Source organism: Xiphophorus hellerii, chromosome 17 (assembly GCF_003331165.1).
Source record: "Xiphophorus hellerii strain 12219 chromosome 17, Xiphophorus_hellerii-4.1, whole genome shotgun sequence".
Taxonomy (NCBI): Eukaryota; Metazoa; Chordata; class Actinopteri; order Cyprinodontiformes; family Poeciliidae; genus Xiphophorus; species Xiphophorus hellerii.
Genome location: NC_045688.1, coordinates 8,163,703 through 8,178,559, shown reverse-complemented (window position 1 = coordinate 8,178,559; position 14,857 = coordinate 8,163,703). Strand labels below are relative to the sequence as shown.

The following is a 14,857-nucleotide window of genomic DNA, read 5'->3' as shown; positions in this document are numbered from 1 at the left end:
CCCCTGTCTTAAAGGACTTAATTTTCTCCCTTTTATGTTTTAATTTTACACAAGTTTCCCGAAAATCTACAGATATTCCGCAAACACATTGTAGCAACAGTTTTTCTATGTATTTAATTACATTTGACTAAAACGAAGTTAAGAATATTCTGTGATGGACAAAATTTTGGTTTAATTTGTTTAATCTAACAACCAAAAATAAAATACCTTCAGAAGCCACTGAATTTGTACAATAAGTTCCTCAAGTTCTTCCATCTTTGTTTCATCAGAAACCTCAGAAACCACGACTGTTTGGATAGTTAATGCATCCTTAAAAAGTCTTAAATTAATTTATCTAAAATGAAAACCTTAAAATGTCATAAGAAAATGTCGTTGAAAACATTAACCACAGGTCTTAAAATTAATTTAGACAACCATATGCTGTGTAGTTTGTTTTTTTCTCTCTGGACGTTTTTGACAGGCAAAGCTTTGAGTCACATGCTCTAAAACATTTTCTTTCTGTATGTTTTTGTTAGGTTTAGGACTAGAGATTTTTATTCTCCGAGTTATTTTCCTGGTTCAATAAAAGATGTATAAATACATAGAATGTATTCTATGACTTGAGGCAGTGCTGCTACCGCTAACAAACTGTTAATATACCCATGCTAGTAAGTTAGCTAGCTTTATTGGGTCTGTCATAGGGTAAGTGTTCATTTTTACAGATAAACATTACAAATAATTTCTAAATATTAATAAAAATATATTAGTTCCTCTGGCAGATTATTTGACCTAAAACAGTGTAACTAGCAAGTTTTTGTCAATATTCATGAATTCTTGACATAAAACAAGCTCCTACATTTTGCTGAAAAGTTGTAAGTTAGCTTTGTCTTATTTCAATTGATACTTGCAATAAAAACTAGACCAAAAATACTTGGTAAGGTTTTGTGTTTTTGCAGTGTAGGATACAGAGGGAATGTATTATTCCTACTGCTTCTCACCAAGTTAGCGGGCTTTTTTGGGTTTATTGTGGGTATTTATACATTTTTACAGAAAAGAATTTTAAAAAACTCCTAATTTCTAAATATTAATGAAAAAGTATTAGGTCTTCTGGCAGATTATTTCACTTGAAACAATGTAACTTGCACTTTTTCATCAATATTTATGACATATTGACTTAAAACAAGTTCCTATATCTTGCTGAAAAGTTGTACTAACATATTTGCTCTAAAAACTAGACCAAAAATACTTGGTAAGGTTTTGTGTTTTTGCAGTGTTGGATACAGAGTGAATGTTGTGTAGTTTTTCTTCCTTCCCATCCATTTTAATCTGATTAATTTCTCTCCTTCCCAGTGAGTTTATGCGATCCCTCATCGACAGCATGGATCTGCGCTCCCTTGAAGTGCGTCTCTTTAAAGCGAAGGTAAATCCTGACTCTCCACATGTTTGTTCTCTTGAATTTGTTTACACAAGACTCACTTAACGGCCTCGATGCAACGTCAGATTAACTCTTACGGCCCAAACATCACCTCCACGGTTCTGCAGGTATAATTGCAACGAAACAAACGTCCCGACTCTTTGAAGAGTGATCCGAAAGCATTGTTTTTTATTTTGTTCTGGAGAGCCACTCGGAACCTCATGCATAGAAATGAGGGAATCAAGCTGGAGAAAGGAAGAGGGGGCGTCTTTCCCTTTTCATAGATTAGCACGGCCTTAATCTCATTAAAGTGCCCAGCAGTGAACATGCCGTCCACTCCGCCCCGGCCTGTAATCAGCCCGATACACACGGCTCATCTCGGGTGGACTGGGCTGAGCCAATACCAGCTGGCTGGTATTGGTGAGGAAGTAGCGGCAGGCAGGACATGAAAGCCTGTGGGTGTGGAAAACTGAGCCAGGTAGGGAGGCTTTGTAATTACAGAGCTGTTAGGAATAGGGTTGTTAACTGGAGAGGCTGCTGGGGGGGCGCAGGGCTAATTGCCAGAAGGGTTGTTCCTCCGGTTCCCTCCCTCTGCTCTGCAATTATTACCTAGGCTGCATTAACTGTGCAAACAGGTGCGCCCAAATAGGACTGTGGTAATCTGAGGCTGCGCCACACAAAATCACACACACATATTCCCACATAAACACAAACAGGTTCCTTAAAGTTGACCTGCCATGCAAATTTCATGTTTTTGTACGTTTAGTTGCGTTTCTACTGCTACTAAATACAGCCCTAACAATTAAAAACAAAAAACACCCAACTGTTTTTCGGTGTCTGGAAAATCAGCCATTACAAAAACCTGCGGAATGTAAAGGCACTGCCCGTCACCTAGCAACCACAGAGAAGCCAGCTCGTTACCTAGCAACCCAAGCGGAACTCCAGCAAATAAAGTTTTTTGGTCAAATTCAAAAACATGTTATTGTTCCCAGAGGGAAATTAAATGTTGTTGTAACTCATTAAATCAGATTCTTCAAAGAGTTATTGAAGATGGTGAAGGCTGTTCGCAGGAAAGATCTCCTGTAGCAGTCTGTATTGCACCGAATCTGAAGAAGCCTCTGACTGAAGATGCTCTGCCTTCCCAAAACAGTCTCGTGAAGAGGATGGTCAGGGTTGCCCATAATTTTCCTGATCATCTCCAGAGGTTCCACAGTCGTGCCCAGAACAGAACCTGCCTTCTTTATCAGGCTGTTGAACTGATTTTACTGCTGCATAATGGCTGCTGGAAAAGGCAAGTGTTTTGTTTACTTACCATCTAGAAACCAATTTCTGCATTGTTGTTGGGCAGGAGGTTCCTCTTCTGCTTTTCAAAGACGTGCGGTTGGATAGTTACGCATTTGCTTGCAGCTATCTTCACGTTCGAATGTAAACGTTGAGTTGGGGGCGTGGCCAGCAGCAGCTTATCTAGATTTAAAGTGACAAGACGCCCTAAAGCAGCTCATTCTGAGTGGAGCTGACCAAACTAAAACCTCATTGTTTAAAAATTTTTTGTGCAAAAAAAATGAATGAACACAAAATCTTACCAAGTATTGTTGGTGTAATATTTTAGTACACTTGAAATAAGACAAAATTAACTTTTCAGCAAGATATAGGAGTTTGTTTTAAGTCAATAATTCCTTAATATTGTTGAAAAAGTGCTAGTCACACTGGCAGATTATAGCTAGATTTTTCAAGTGGTCAACATGCTACTGATAGCCCATATGCTAACGTTAGCATTTTAGCTAATTTAGATATACAACTGAAACTTAGCTTCCTAAAACAGAATCAATGTTAGTCAATATGCTAGTGATAACCCAAATGTTGCTTGCAATATTTTTAGGTTTATTTATAAGTTAAATGATCCTATACCTGACTGAAAAATTACTTTGAAAATTAGTTTCGTCTTATTTCAAATGTATTAAGATATTTGCTCTAGAAAAAAGATTTAAAAAAATACTTGGTAAGATTTTTGTGTTTTGCAGTGTAATGCTCAAACACATATCCTGACCTGGTAAAGGAAGCATAATGGCTCCAGGATCTTTCTGGTTTCTTCTGAATCTGTTATGCTGGCCTCTGCAGCAGCTCTTCCTGTTCCTCCTGGAGGATCAGCGCGACGTCTCCGGAGCTCAGCGGGGCTTCATCAGCGGCGAGCAGCTGCTTTTGGAGCTGAAGGCCGGCGGCATCCACCTGGAGCAGGAGGCGGCCGTCAGGCTGGAGCTGGAGCGTGTTCCCCCGCTGGACCTGCTGGACTTCCTGGCCTACCTGCCCCTCTTCATGCTCATCCACCAATCAGTGATCGCCAACCCGCTCGAGGACTCCGGCTGCTGCTGAGCTCTGCAGCGGCGTGTCGGACCTCAGGGGTCAGAAGATTGGTAGAATAACATATTAAAGGGAATAAATTACCATATTACTGCTCTGTAATGATGAAAAACTTTTGCAGCAGTAAAGTAACACTTTATTGGAAGAGGTGTGCATAAGACTGACATGGCAGTATTAAACATGAAGGAGTTTTCATGAATGTTTGACTGCTGTCACTCAGTAAATAATGACATTTTTAAAACATAGTTGCATTAAAACTTGCATTTAAGTTTCATTAAAAGTGTCTATTCTGTATTATTTGTAAAATAATTACACTTTTAAACCCAAATTTTATTATAACTTGCATTTAAAGTGCACTAAAAGTGTCAACTTTACATTATTTAGTAAGAAATGAACCTTTTAAAATAAAGTTGCATTTAAACTTGTAATAAAGTTTTATTAAAAGTGTCAACTTTGCAATATTTGGTAAAAAATTACATTTTAAAAGCAAAATTGTATTTAAACTTTAAAGTCCATTAAAGTTGTCAATTTTACATTATTCTTTAAGTAATTACACTTTTAAAACAAAGTTGCATTAAAATTTGCATTAAATTTTTTTTTTAAGTGTCAACTTTGCATTATTTGGTAAATGTCACTTTTAAAGCCAAAATTTCATTAAAACTTTGCAAAAGTAGAGTTTGACGTAATGGGTTAAAAGTAAAATCTCAGATTTGTTTTTATGTTGAACGCCATGTCTATACATCTTAAGTTTTTCCTTTCAGACCAAAACTTCGACACTATCGACGATTATAAAAAGTTAAAATAACTCCTTCATCCTAGAGTTTTTCCACATATTACCAGTCATGCAGTAACAGAGCACCAACTGCAATCTCTGCTTGAGAACTGAATTTATAAACACTGCCACTGCCTATAAAGACGTTTTAATGTTATAAATCCAACCGTCCAGTCTCCATCTTGCCACTCATTTTTTGTATGTCCTTCCATTCATAAACTGTTGTCTTGTAACGGTAAGTTGTTTCTCCATCATTAGTACATTCAGCGAGTACTTTAGATTGATTGACAGCAGTAAGACCCGCCTCGTGGCTCTAATTGGTTGTTTTTGGTTAGAGCGGTGCATCTCTCCAGGACGTCCAGCCTAATGAAAAACTGTCATGACATAATGGCAATTTTAGCAAATATGAAACTTTTTTTTTTATAAAACTGCACCTTTAATATGGATAAAAAAAGTCTAGTTGCCAGCTGAACAAAACATTTAAACTTATAATTTGGAAAAATGTCTCATTCCATTGGCAGATTATTTCACTTTGCTGTAAGTGACGCTATTTGCTCACACGCAGGTGTTATTACCAATCATCGGGCAACTTCTGAAAGCAATTTGTTGCACTCAGAGAAAAAAGTGCACGCCGCACTTTTCAGTTTTTTAATTGTAAAAATGGTTTGAATCATGTATAACTTTCTTTCTGCTTCAGAACTGTAAGCCTCTTTGTGTTGGTTTTCACATAAAATTCAAATGAAATATATTAATGTTTGTGGTTGTAATGTGACAAAATACAAAAAAGTTCCCTGGTTATCAATATATTGATTGGAAATTATAACTTGTGCTTTTTCCATCAATATTAAGAAATTATCGACTTAAAACAAGTTTCTATTTCTGGCTGTAAAGTTATAGTTCTGTCTTATTTCAAATGTACCAAGATGTTTGCTCTAAAACCACAAAAACACGTTTGTACTTTGGAAATCCGTTTCACAGAAACCTTTTCCTCTCCTTCCAGGTGGCGGCTGCCTGTGTGTTCAGCGGCATGCTGCTGCTGTCAGGAGGCACACGCCGTCAGTCAGTTCAGCTCCGTGTCTCCACTCGGAGCCCATTCACTCATTACGGCGGACACGCGTCCCGGCGCAGCCTCCGCCCTACCTGTCAAACTCAGTTGTCCCGAAGCGCGCCGACCACCTTACAACCCGCTGCGTGTCCCGCTCACGCCGCCTCCAGCTGCGGATTTAAGGCGACATTCTTCCCTTCTTTACGCGTCTGATGTCGGAGTTTAGCTGGAATTGTCCGGTTGTTGATGGTTTAAGTTGCATAAAAGTTCTTTTGGCGTGCTGCATTATCCGGGTTTTTTTTTTTCTTCTTCTTTTATCTAAGAAGTGCTTCCGGTGATTCAGATGCGGTGCGTAAAAACAAAAGATAAAGATGGACAAAAAAGTTGTACAGGAAAGAACTGAAAATAATAAAAATGTGCGTAATCCTACCAATCACGGTAAATACTTTATTTCGCTTTACTCATCGCAAAAACTTTACCCACGCTCCAAAAAAAACCCTTACAATCTGTGCGTAAAATGTCCTTTATTTCTTAATAAGATGTGTAATTCCTCTATTTGAACCATTTCTCCTTAGTTTTCTTGAAGTTACTCACTTATTGATCCATTAATTAGTGCAATTTGACCATTTCTTCCCATAACTCCCAAAGGGTTGTGCGTAAATACTTTGCGTAAATGTTTGTTTCTCACTGGGTTTTTTTTGTTTTCACCACTTTTACTCACTTAATGTTGGCCTCCATTGTTAAAACTTGGTCTATTATAGGCAAAAAAAAAAAAAGCAATCATGTTTAAAAGGTGCGTAAAGTTAACAGAAGAGTAAGTGTTGATCCCTTAAAGGTTAAAAATATAATTTCTGTTATTTTTCTTCTTTGCTTTTATATCATTTCCACTCTGCTCTCCATAGCAAACATCAAGAAAAAAAAGAAAAGACATTGAAAGAAATTCAGTAAATCTCTTTATTTTTGGACTAAATTGTAGAAAATATGGTTATAAAGAATTATTTAACATCTGCTTGTGAATAGAAGATAAAGAGCTGGCAGTGTAATGCATGGCTATTGCACTCTTTTTTTGGACAATAGCTGCATAAGTTTGATCATTGTGACATGATATAATGCAATAACATGGTTCTGCTATTAAATAAGACACATTGGTGCTATATAATAAAAACATCGGAGTGTCAAACTCCTGCTGGAGACCTCGTGAACACAAGAGCCAGAGAATAATAGACTACAGGTCTACGTTGGCAGGAGGCATTAGAAATAACTTCGCAATAGACAAAATATATACAAAAAGGATGTGTACAAAACATCTATAAATCTCTTACATACAAAAATATCTTAATATATTCCCCCAAAAAGCGTCTGATATAGAATTTAATAGAATAAATCCGCAACCTGGAAGCATTTGAACTGAATTCAGCTTCGGAGAGGTTTAACAAAAAAGGGTCGGTGTGATTGGATTAGCATAGATGAGGAGCGGCATTTTAAATAATGTTTTGTTTTCTGGACAGCATGAATTCACGTTAGGATCTCTTTTTGTTGTGTTTTTCCCACTTTGTCTCCTTTTAACCCTGAGTCTTTAATCAGTCTTTAGGATTAAAACAGCGCGCCTTGTTCTCCGGGACCATCCCAAGCGCCGGACAACAAAACTCAGACGAGTTGATCCAGAATTCTGTGAAAAAACAAAACAAAGCAATTAGATCAAAATTCAACAAAAGTTTCTGAAGGTTGTAGAAAATAACTGCGTCGTCTTACCTTGGAGATGCTCAGAACCAGTTGGTGAAGTCCAGCAGCTCCTGCTCCTCCGGACTCAGCGGGTCGTAGGAGCCTTCATCCGACGAGTAGGAGGACACGGGTGACCCGGCCATGGAGTTCATGTCCGCGGAGTAACCCTGCGACATGCCGGGCGACAGCACGCCGGCCTGGAAGGCGGCGCTCACCGCGTCGTGCTCGTCCAGCAGCTGCTGCAGGGCGCGGATGTACTCCACCGCGGAGCGCAGCGTCTCCACTTTGCTCATCTTCTTGTTGGCGGCTCCGTTGGGGACGTGCTCACGCAGCGTGGCGAAGCCGTTGTTCACCAGCTTCACCCGGTTGCGCTCGCGCTCGTTCCTGCGGGCCACCGCGTGCGGCTGCTGCTGCGGGAGCGTGTAGCCGAAGCCCGCGAAGTTCAACCGCCGCTTGCAGCGCAGCAGCTCCGGTGAGGAGGAGCGCTGCCGCTTCGGCTGCCTGGACTTCCCGCTGCACTGACTGCTACTGCTGCAGCTGCTGCTGGGGCTCAGCTGGATGCTCTGCGCCGAAAAGTAACACGCGGTGGGAACCAGCTGCTGCTGGCTGACGTTAATTTCCATTTTGGCTGTAATGTCCATCTCCGGAAAGTAACTTTTAAGTCTCGAGGCGGTGCGTCCCGCTCGTGCCGTTCACGTGTTTCGACCGCACTTGTTCCGGTGGGGGCAGGCCGCCTCTCAGCGCTGAAATGTGTCCTGGAAGACAGACTCCACTGCTTTTCAATGCGCTTGGATGAGAGCTGGCCACGCCCACTGGTCGCGTGGATACACCTTGGGCTCCTGCGTCGGGTACCGGTGCGTCGCGCGCGTCAGACGCGTGCCACTTGAAGCGCTAAACAAACAGAGCGCGGAGAGGAGGTGAGCGGATGGAAACCTCTTTACAATAACAGTTTGTCCTGAATGCGAGACTTCTTTCGGTTTCTCAGCAAGCTTGTAATGTTCCAAATATTTGGAAGAAAGTAAAAAACGAACAAAAGCTGAAATTAAGATATTTCCGTTAACTGAAGTAAATAAAAACGGTAATTAATTAAAACTATAGTGCGTTTATAAAACTGACTAAAACATGCTTAAATCAAAGGTATAATATCATTTGGTTTTGTGTATATTATTAGCATTTGAATTGATGTGAAATTGATTTTTTTTTTTTCTAGAACAAGCAGTTTACGTCAGTTGTCATCAAATGACGGCACTCTTGGCGACACTTACGCTGGTCCGCAAAATGGCGACGGTAAAAGTTGGGATAAACCTCCGATGTCTGTTGGTTGTTCAACAATAAATGAATACAATTTTTGAAAATATTATCTGTTGTCGAATGTATATCAATAGAAAGTTGTGTGAAAGAAAAAAATCCACAAGGAAAGCAGGACGACTGCAAAGTTTTAGAAGAAAAGGTCAGCAGAATGACCCACCAAGAACCGAGTGCATTTCAAAACTTTACAGGCCCATATTTCTGTACCAAAAAGTTATTTTTTTATTGATCTTGCTACCAAGTTTAGAACCTAAATTTTAGTGTAAATCATCAAAATTAACCGAAACAAATGCATCAGTTGTATCACTTTATGTGTAATAGAGCTATAAAAGATGTGATTTTCAAATTTTCAATTGAATTAATTAAGATTTTCCAGTGAAAGCCAGATGTGATAAAATGTCAACCAATCAGGCTGTGGTCGCACATGCTTGATGAATAAATTACTTAAATTTACTGTGAATATCATGTGATCAGCCAATTTATGTAATTTTTTATTGGGTGAAGAACTTTAAAACTAACTGGAAAGAGTCATCATGGGTGGTTTAAAGGTTCTGCTTATATACAAATATAAAAAACTGCCCGATTCACTGGATTTTACATGGTGCATAAAAATAACAATACTAGCAGTGATAAAATACTTTAACACAACAATCAAACTGTTAAGATCTTAAAGGAATCCAATCAGATTTGCTTGTATCTTTGTGAGATTTGATCTTGATTATAATAGTTTGCAAAATAATGGCGAAGCAAATTGAAAAACACAGACAGTGACAGGTCACTGTTTTTCAATGTGGGCCGCCAGAGGGCGCTGTGGGGGCCTCAGGAAGTTGGTGAGAAAGAAATTTAATTCCACACATTTTTTAATCTTAAACTTTTCATCATCATTTTTGTTTTCTGTTATTGACATATTATATTTAAATGTTATTTCTGGTGCTCATTCTTTGATTGGCTGCCTGTAAAATGACTGGACTTACTACTTTTTAAGTACTTATGTGTACTTTAAAATGTTTATTTACATTTAAAGTAAAAATTGTCTTTTAAATTTGCTATGAATAAAAAATCTTGAGATCGTAAATTCAACTCAAACTTGATTATGTTTCCAGGTTGTTCTTGGAGGAACTTTTAACTTCTCTAGCACCGCCTGCTGGTGGCCTTGAACAGCAACGTATTTCGCTTATACTTCGGGCTGGAAGATGAGCAAGGGGATTTGTTTATCAAAACATATCTCACCTATATGAACTATAAGTTAGCTCTATTGCTAGCCATTTAGCATTTACGCTAGCATTAGCATTTTAGCTAATTAAGCCTTTTAAATTGTTTTTGTTTTTTTTTGTCATCCAAAATGGAGGACGTTCATGTAGATCAACATACTAGTTTGTCTGGGAGCAGCTGCTGCAGCACATCTTTTTATTTCCCCGACGCGGCTCATTTGAGGCTCTTTTGTGCGTCGGAGGCCAAATTTTCCACTTTGATTGGAGCGCATCGTGATGGGGAACGCCGAGGCGCAGAGAATCCAGAGCTTTGTGGCTGATTGGACACACCCGATGCGGTTGCAGGGCAGGTTGATTATTGTGGCTCTGAGATGCGGAGAAACAGGATAAAAACGCGCGCAATTTCAGTTATATGCTACTTCTTCTACTTCTTGTTGAGTGGGATTGTAAAATTGCGCATATTTTCTGTTGGCTGTGGCATTCAGGATCAATTGAGCGCCCCCCACTCCTGTGCGCCCCACCTATATACTTTCTTTTCTTCCCTCCTCCTCTTCCTCCCCTTTTGGCGCAGCAAGAGAGTTTAGCAAAAGAGGCGTGGGTTCTTTTCAGTGTCCCCTTCCCCATCTCCATGCCTTCTGAAACCTATCCATGCCCCCTTGTCTGCCTGCTTCCAGGGTCCAATTAGCGCTTTGTGCGGACTTTGCGGGTCTTCCAGAAGCTGGGAGGGCGCGCTTCACTTGGAGGGGCTTTCCAGTCAAAGCTGAGTGTAATAATTATTATGACATCTGGGCGCCCGGGTTCCCATTTCACCACTTTCCGTGATTTTACGCTTTTGTGAGATGCGTGCACTGTCCGGGAGGATAATAAAAACAAAACAGAAAAATAATATAAGCACCAAAACTAATTTGTGAGGGATGAAGGGATTACCCTCTCATTTGTTTCTCATCAAAAACATTTTTTTTAACCCATACGGAAACCTGACGAGCCAGTATATATTATATTTTGCTATATTTTTAATGACCTAATTATGAGTCCGACACATTTTCACTGTTTTATTCGTGCTTTTGTATATGTAAAATTAATATATAAATACAAGTTGACGGTTTAGGCAACAACTTCTGCTCGAAAACTTGTTTTCTCCTGTCCATGTTAAGTTGTAATGAAACATCGCCCTCTAGCGGACGTCGGTATTTGCACTCCGGTCAGATATTTACATACACGAGTCATTATGGACTTTTAAAGATGCCGATGAACATTTCTCTTTAATAGGGTTGGGTTGCCATGCAGAACCTAAATATGACGTAGGGACTAGATGGAGGGATAGATAGAGTAAAAACAATAAAGACCAAAATAAAAAAGTAAAGTGTATTGCGTTTCAGTGCGTTTGCATATTGTGACCACTAGATGTCTTCATTTCAACTTAAATATTAAGACGTTGATCAGTCTGTTTGCACGGTGTTTTTTTAATGTAACGAGTAATTTTAATTGTCAATTTTTTTGTCACAACCTAAGTACCGTAAAGCGTATTAAAATATGTTTAAAAAAAAATTATTTTTCTAATTAATTTTATTCCCAGTTATGTTTTTTTTTTTTTAAAAAGAAAGAAAATGCTTTGTTTTTCTGAATGGTTTCTGAGCACCAATCAGTCCGCGAATGTGATTTTTTTGTCCTTTTCGAGCTTCCGTTGGTTCTAGGTCACGTGGTTTTGTTTACCAGGAAGCAGGGCGACCGTTAGACTAGTTAGCTGCCGATTTAGCCCAAGAATAAGTTACGTATTCCACATGTCAGTTTAGCGGATTTTAATCCAGTAGCGATGAGGTCGTTGAACTTTGTTCACCGGATCAGTTTGGACTTTACAGGAACTATGTTTCCTCACGCCATCTGTCTGGGAGACGCAGACAACGACTCGGTAACAAACCTCTATATTTCACTAGTGTTATAGTGAAATATATACTAATACTAGTATACTACTAATACTAATATTAGTAGTATAATACTAATATTAGTATTCCTAATATTAGACGTCAAACGGAAGATAATTTCTTTTTCTACTATTATTATTATCGTTCTATGTCTGTTTTACAGCTTATAAATAAAGACAGATAAGTAAAGTTCACCTTAGTGCAGTATGTGGGCTGGATGATTTCATTAGTTTAAAAATAAAAATAATTCAAATATATTTAGTGTATCATATTTTAATTGGAATCTTTATTGTAAATTTTAGATGATTATTTTATTTTACATCTGAAATAAATTTTTAGACGACTTGGACGTGAGCAATGATAAATAAGCGATTTTGTTCATTAAAAACAAAAAATTGTGAAACATTCTTGTTTTAATTTATTTTGAGGTCGTATTGGTATGACTGTGTATTAGCGCCATTGTAGCCAGAAACAGAAAGAGTAATACATTTCCGTAAAAAAATTCAGAAATTTTCTAGAAAAAAAAACCATTGAAATTTCTGAGTTTGAAAAGTCAATGTTTGCTAGAAAAAAAAAATAATCTGAAATTTTTCCAGAAAAAACATGGACATTTCTGAGTGTCAAATGTAAAAAGTTTTGACTCACGAAACTCAGAAATTTATTAGTTTTTTTCTAGAAAATTTCTGAGATTAATTTCGAAAGAGTTTTTTTTTTTTTTGTCGGAAATGTACTCCTAAATTGTTTTCAATCCATATTGGCCTTATAACATGTCATCATCTATTTGTTTAATATTGAATATATCTAGCACCAGATGCATTTATTAGCCTACATGCACAAAATCAGATAATTAAATGTAACTTATTCACATTTCTATCAACCTTTCTCAACTGAAGTAAATATCACAGCCTAAGTTATAAATAAATGAATTAAAGCTTTGTGTTCGTACCTCTGCAGCTGAATGAACTAATTGTTGGAGACACAAGTGGAAAGCTGCTCGTTTACAAGAATGATGACTCTAAGCCCTGGATCACAAGAACCTGTGTGGGAATGGTTGGTATGGAACAAGAAAACCACAAAACAAAATGTGACTTCAGGTCCGTTTTGACATGTTTTGCTTTTCCAGCTGACCTGCGTCGCAGCCGGAGACGTCTGCAACAAGGGAAAGGTGAGCAGATTTAAATCAGAAGCAGCTGGATCCTGAATGATCCACTCAGCTTCCTGGATGTTTTCCAGAATCTCGTCGTCGCTGTGGGAGCAGAAGGATGGTTCCACCTCTTCGACCTGACGGCGGCCAGCGCCAGCAAAGCCGACTCCTCCAGCCAGCATGAGCTCCTGTGTCCTGACGACCAGAGACCCTTCTTCACCCAACACATCCCGGCCAACACCAAAGTCATCCTCATCAGTGACATTGGTACAACCTTTGCTTCCATTTATCTGCTTCAAATCAAAGCGTATTCCCTGCTAAATGTGGTGATCTCCATGTGTGCAGACGGAGATGGGCGATGTGAGTTGGTGGTGGGATATACAGACCGGGTGGTCCGAGCTTTCCGCTGGGAGGAACCGTCCGACAGTTCGGATGGGGGATCCGGTCAGCTGGTTCTCCTGAAGAAGTGGCTACTGGAGGGACAGGTCTCAAGCTTTTAAATATTATTTATGGTGCAGAAGTATCCATAGTTACACAATTTAGTTAGGTAGTTCTCGTCCATGGAGCTTGCAATCCTCAAATCAGGAAAAGTTAGCATTTAAATTCATGAAATATCAAACTCAGATATACTCAATATACTTATTGAGTCCTCAGGTTTAAAGCTGCAGTATGTAACTTGTATTGATTTTTTTTTTTTTTTGCATATTTGCTGAAACTGTCACCATGTTGTGATAGTTTGCTATGAGACAGATAATCTGTGAAAAGGTAAAAGAAAGATGGAAGAAAATTGCTAGCAGTGTTGTATAGTAACGAAGTAAAAATACTTCACTACTTTACTTAAGTATATTTTGGAGTACTTCATACTTTCCTGGAGTATGAAAATTTTTGATGACTTTCACTTTTACTTCACTATATTTCCGAACTTAATTGCGTACTTTTACTCCGATACATTTTCAATGTGTGGTTTAGTTACTCGTTACAAAAAAGCGAGAGAGAGAAACGCAAGTGTTTTGACCCCACCTACTGATTAGCAAGTAGCAAGTAGGCTACCGAACAAAGTCCGTAGCCTGCTTGCCTGGGCTTGTTCATCACCACCAATAGGATACTTCTTCTTCTTCTTCTTTTCTATTATGGCGGATCACAAGCAACTTTAAGGTGCATACCGCCACCTACTGTACATGAGTGTGTAGAAGCATTACTTCATATCTATTAAATTCTACTTTTTAATTTTGTATTCTTAAGATAAATAAACAATGCTTTCCTTAATTTGTGAATATCTGTTATGTTTCCTTCATTTCCTAATATACCTTTAAGATTCCATTCATGCCCCATATTTCTAACTATTCTCTTTAATTCTTCCCTTTCGAGTTCATTTGACTTACAGTTCATCAATATGTGTTCTACATTTTCTTTCTCTCCACATCTCTCACATTTATCATTATTTTTCCTCCCTATTTTATAAAGCATGTCATTTAAGTAGGTATGACCTACTCTTAATCTACTAATTATTATTTCTTCTCTTCTGTTTCGTTCATTAATGCTTCGAATTCAAACTGACTTTTGTACTTCATATAATCTTCTTCCTTTCTTATCTTCATTCCACATTTTTTGCCATTTCTTGATTTCTTTACTTTTAATTAGGATACACCTGTTTCGCTTCTCCCATTAAACACAAAGCAAGTCTCGCAATCAGTAGCAGTCACATGGAAATTCTATCTTACAAAAACTCCCCGTCCAACTTGAAGAAACACATCGAGGTAACTTCTTATGAAATGGTTATAATCCTCCTGTTTCAGTAACTATAGCTTGGTCACTAGGCACTACTGTATTGTGAAATCTTGACCATAAATGAACTTTGTTTGGCATTGTTTCAGTTCCACACGTGGTGTATTTAGCTTAGGCCTAATATTGACTGTAGCAGGCTACCTAGACTCCTCTGTTCAAGGGGGGACAGAAGCCATAGCGATAGCAATTTAGACTAA

At 38.5% G+C, this 14,857-nt stretch overlaps 3 protein-coding genes across 6 annotated transcripts in view; 2 read left to right on the top strand and 1 right to left on the bottom strand.

The window, feature by feature from the left end:
• The window catches only part of LOC116737007 (nucleolar protein dao-5), a 73,557-nt gene extending 69,512 nt beyond the window's left edge, over window positions 1-4,045 (top strand). Inside the window, exons 14-15 of the mRNA XM_032589946.1 lie at window positions 1,330-1,399; window positions 3,512-4,045. Coding sequence (XP_032445837.1) covers window positions 1,330-1,399; window positions 3,512-3,763 — 322 coding nt within the window. The 3' untranslated portion in view covers window positions 3,764-4,045. The remainder of the gene's footprint in view (window positions 1-1,329; window positions 1,400-3,511) is intronic.
• Window positions 4,046-6,508: 2,463 nt separating this feature from the next.
• Window positions 6,509-8,585, bottom strand: ascl1a (achaete-scute family bHLH transcription factor 1a). The gene is made up of 2 exons (XM_032589983.1): window positions 7,321-8,585; window positions 6,509-7,237 (listed from the first exon to the last, which is right to left on the bottom strand). Exon 1 carries the CDS (start codon window positions 7,929-7,931, stop codon window positions 7,332-7,334), a length of 600 nt encoding a protein of 199 aa, XP_032445874.1. The 5' UTR covers window positions 7,932-8,585; the 3' UTR covers window positions 6,509-7,237; window positions 7,321-7,331.
• A 2,912-nt stretch (window positions 8,586-11,497) lies between these two features.
• The window catches only part of itfg2 (integrin alpha FG-GAP repeat containing 2), a 57,796-nt gene continuing 54,436 nt past the window's right edge, over window positions 11,498-14,857 (top strand). For all 4 annotated transcript variants that reach the window (XR_004342718.1, XR_004342719.1, XM_032589964.1 and 1 more), the window contains exons 1-5: window positions 11,498-11,718; window positions 12,686-12,781; window positions 12,855-12,896; window positions 12,965-13,142; window positions 13,221-13,360. Coding sequence is in view for 2 of the 4 variants with exons in the window: in XM_032589964.1 (XP_032445855.1) it covers window positions 11,623-11,718; window positions 12,686-12,781; window positions 12,855-12,896; window positions 12,965-13,142; window positions 13,221-13,360 (552 nt within the window). In the remaining 2 variants the exon portion in view is untranslated. The remainder of the gene's footprint in view (window positions 11,719-12,685; window positions 12,782-12,854; window positions 12,897-12,964; window positions 13,143-13,220; window positions 13,361-14,857) is intronic.

Excerpts from the sequence above, each read along its gene's own strand:
- ascl1a (XM_032589983.1), bottom strand. The coding sequence starts at position 7,931 with ATGGACATTACAGCCAAAATGGAAATTAACGTCAGCCAGCAGCAGCTG.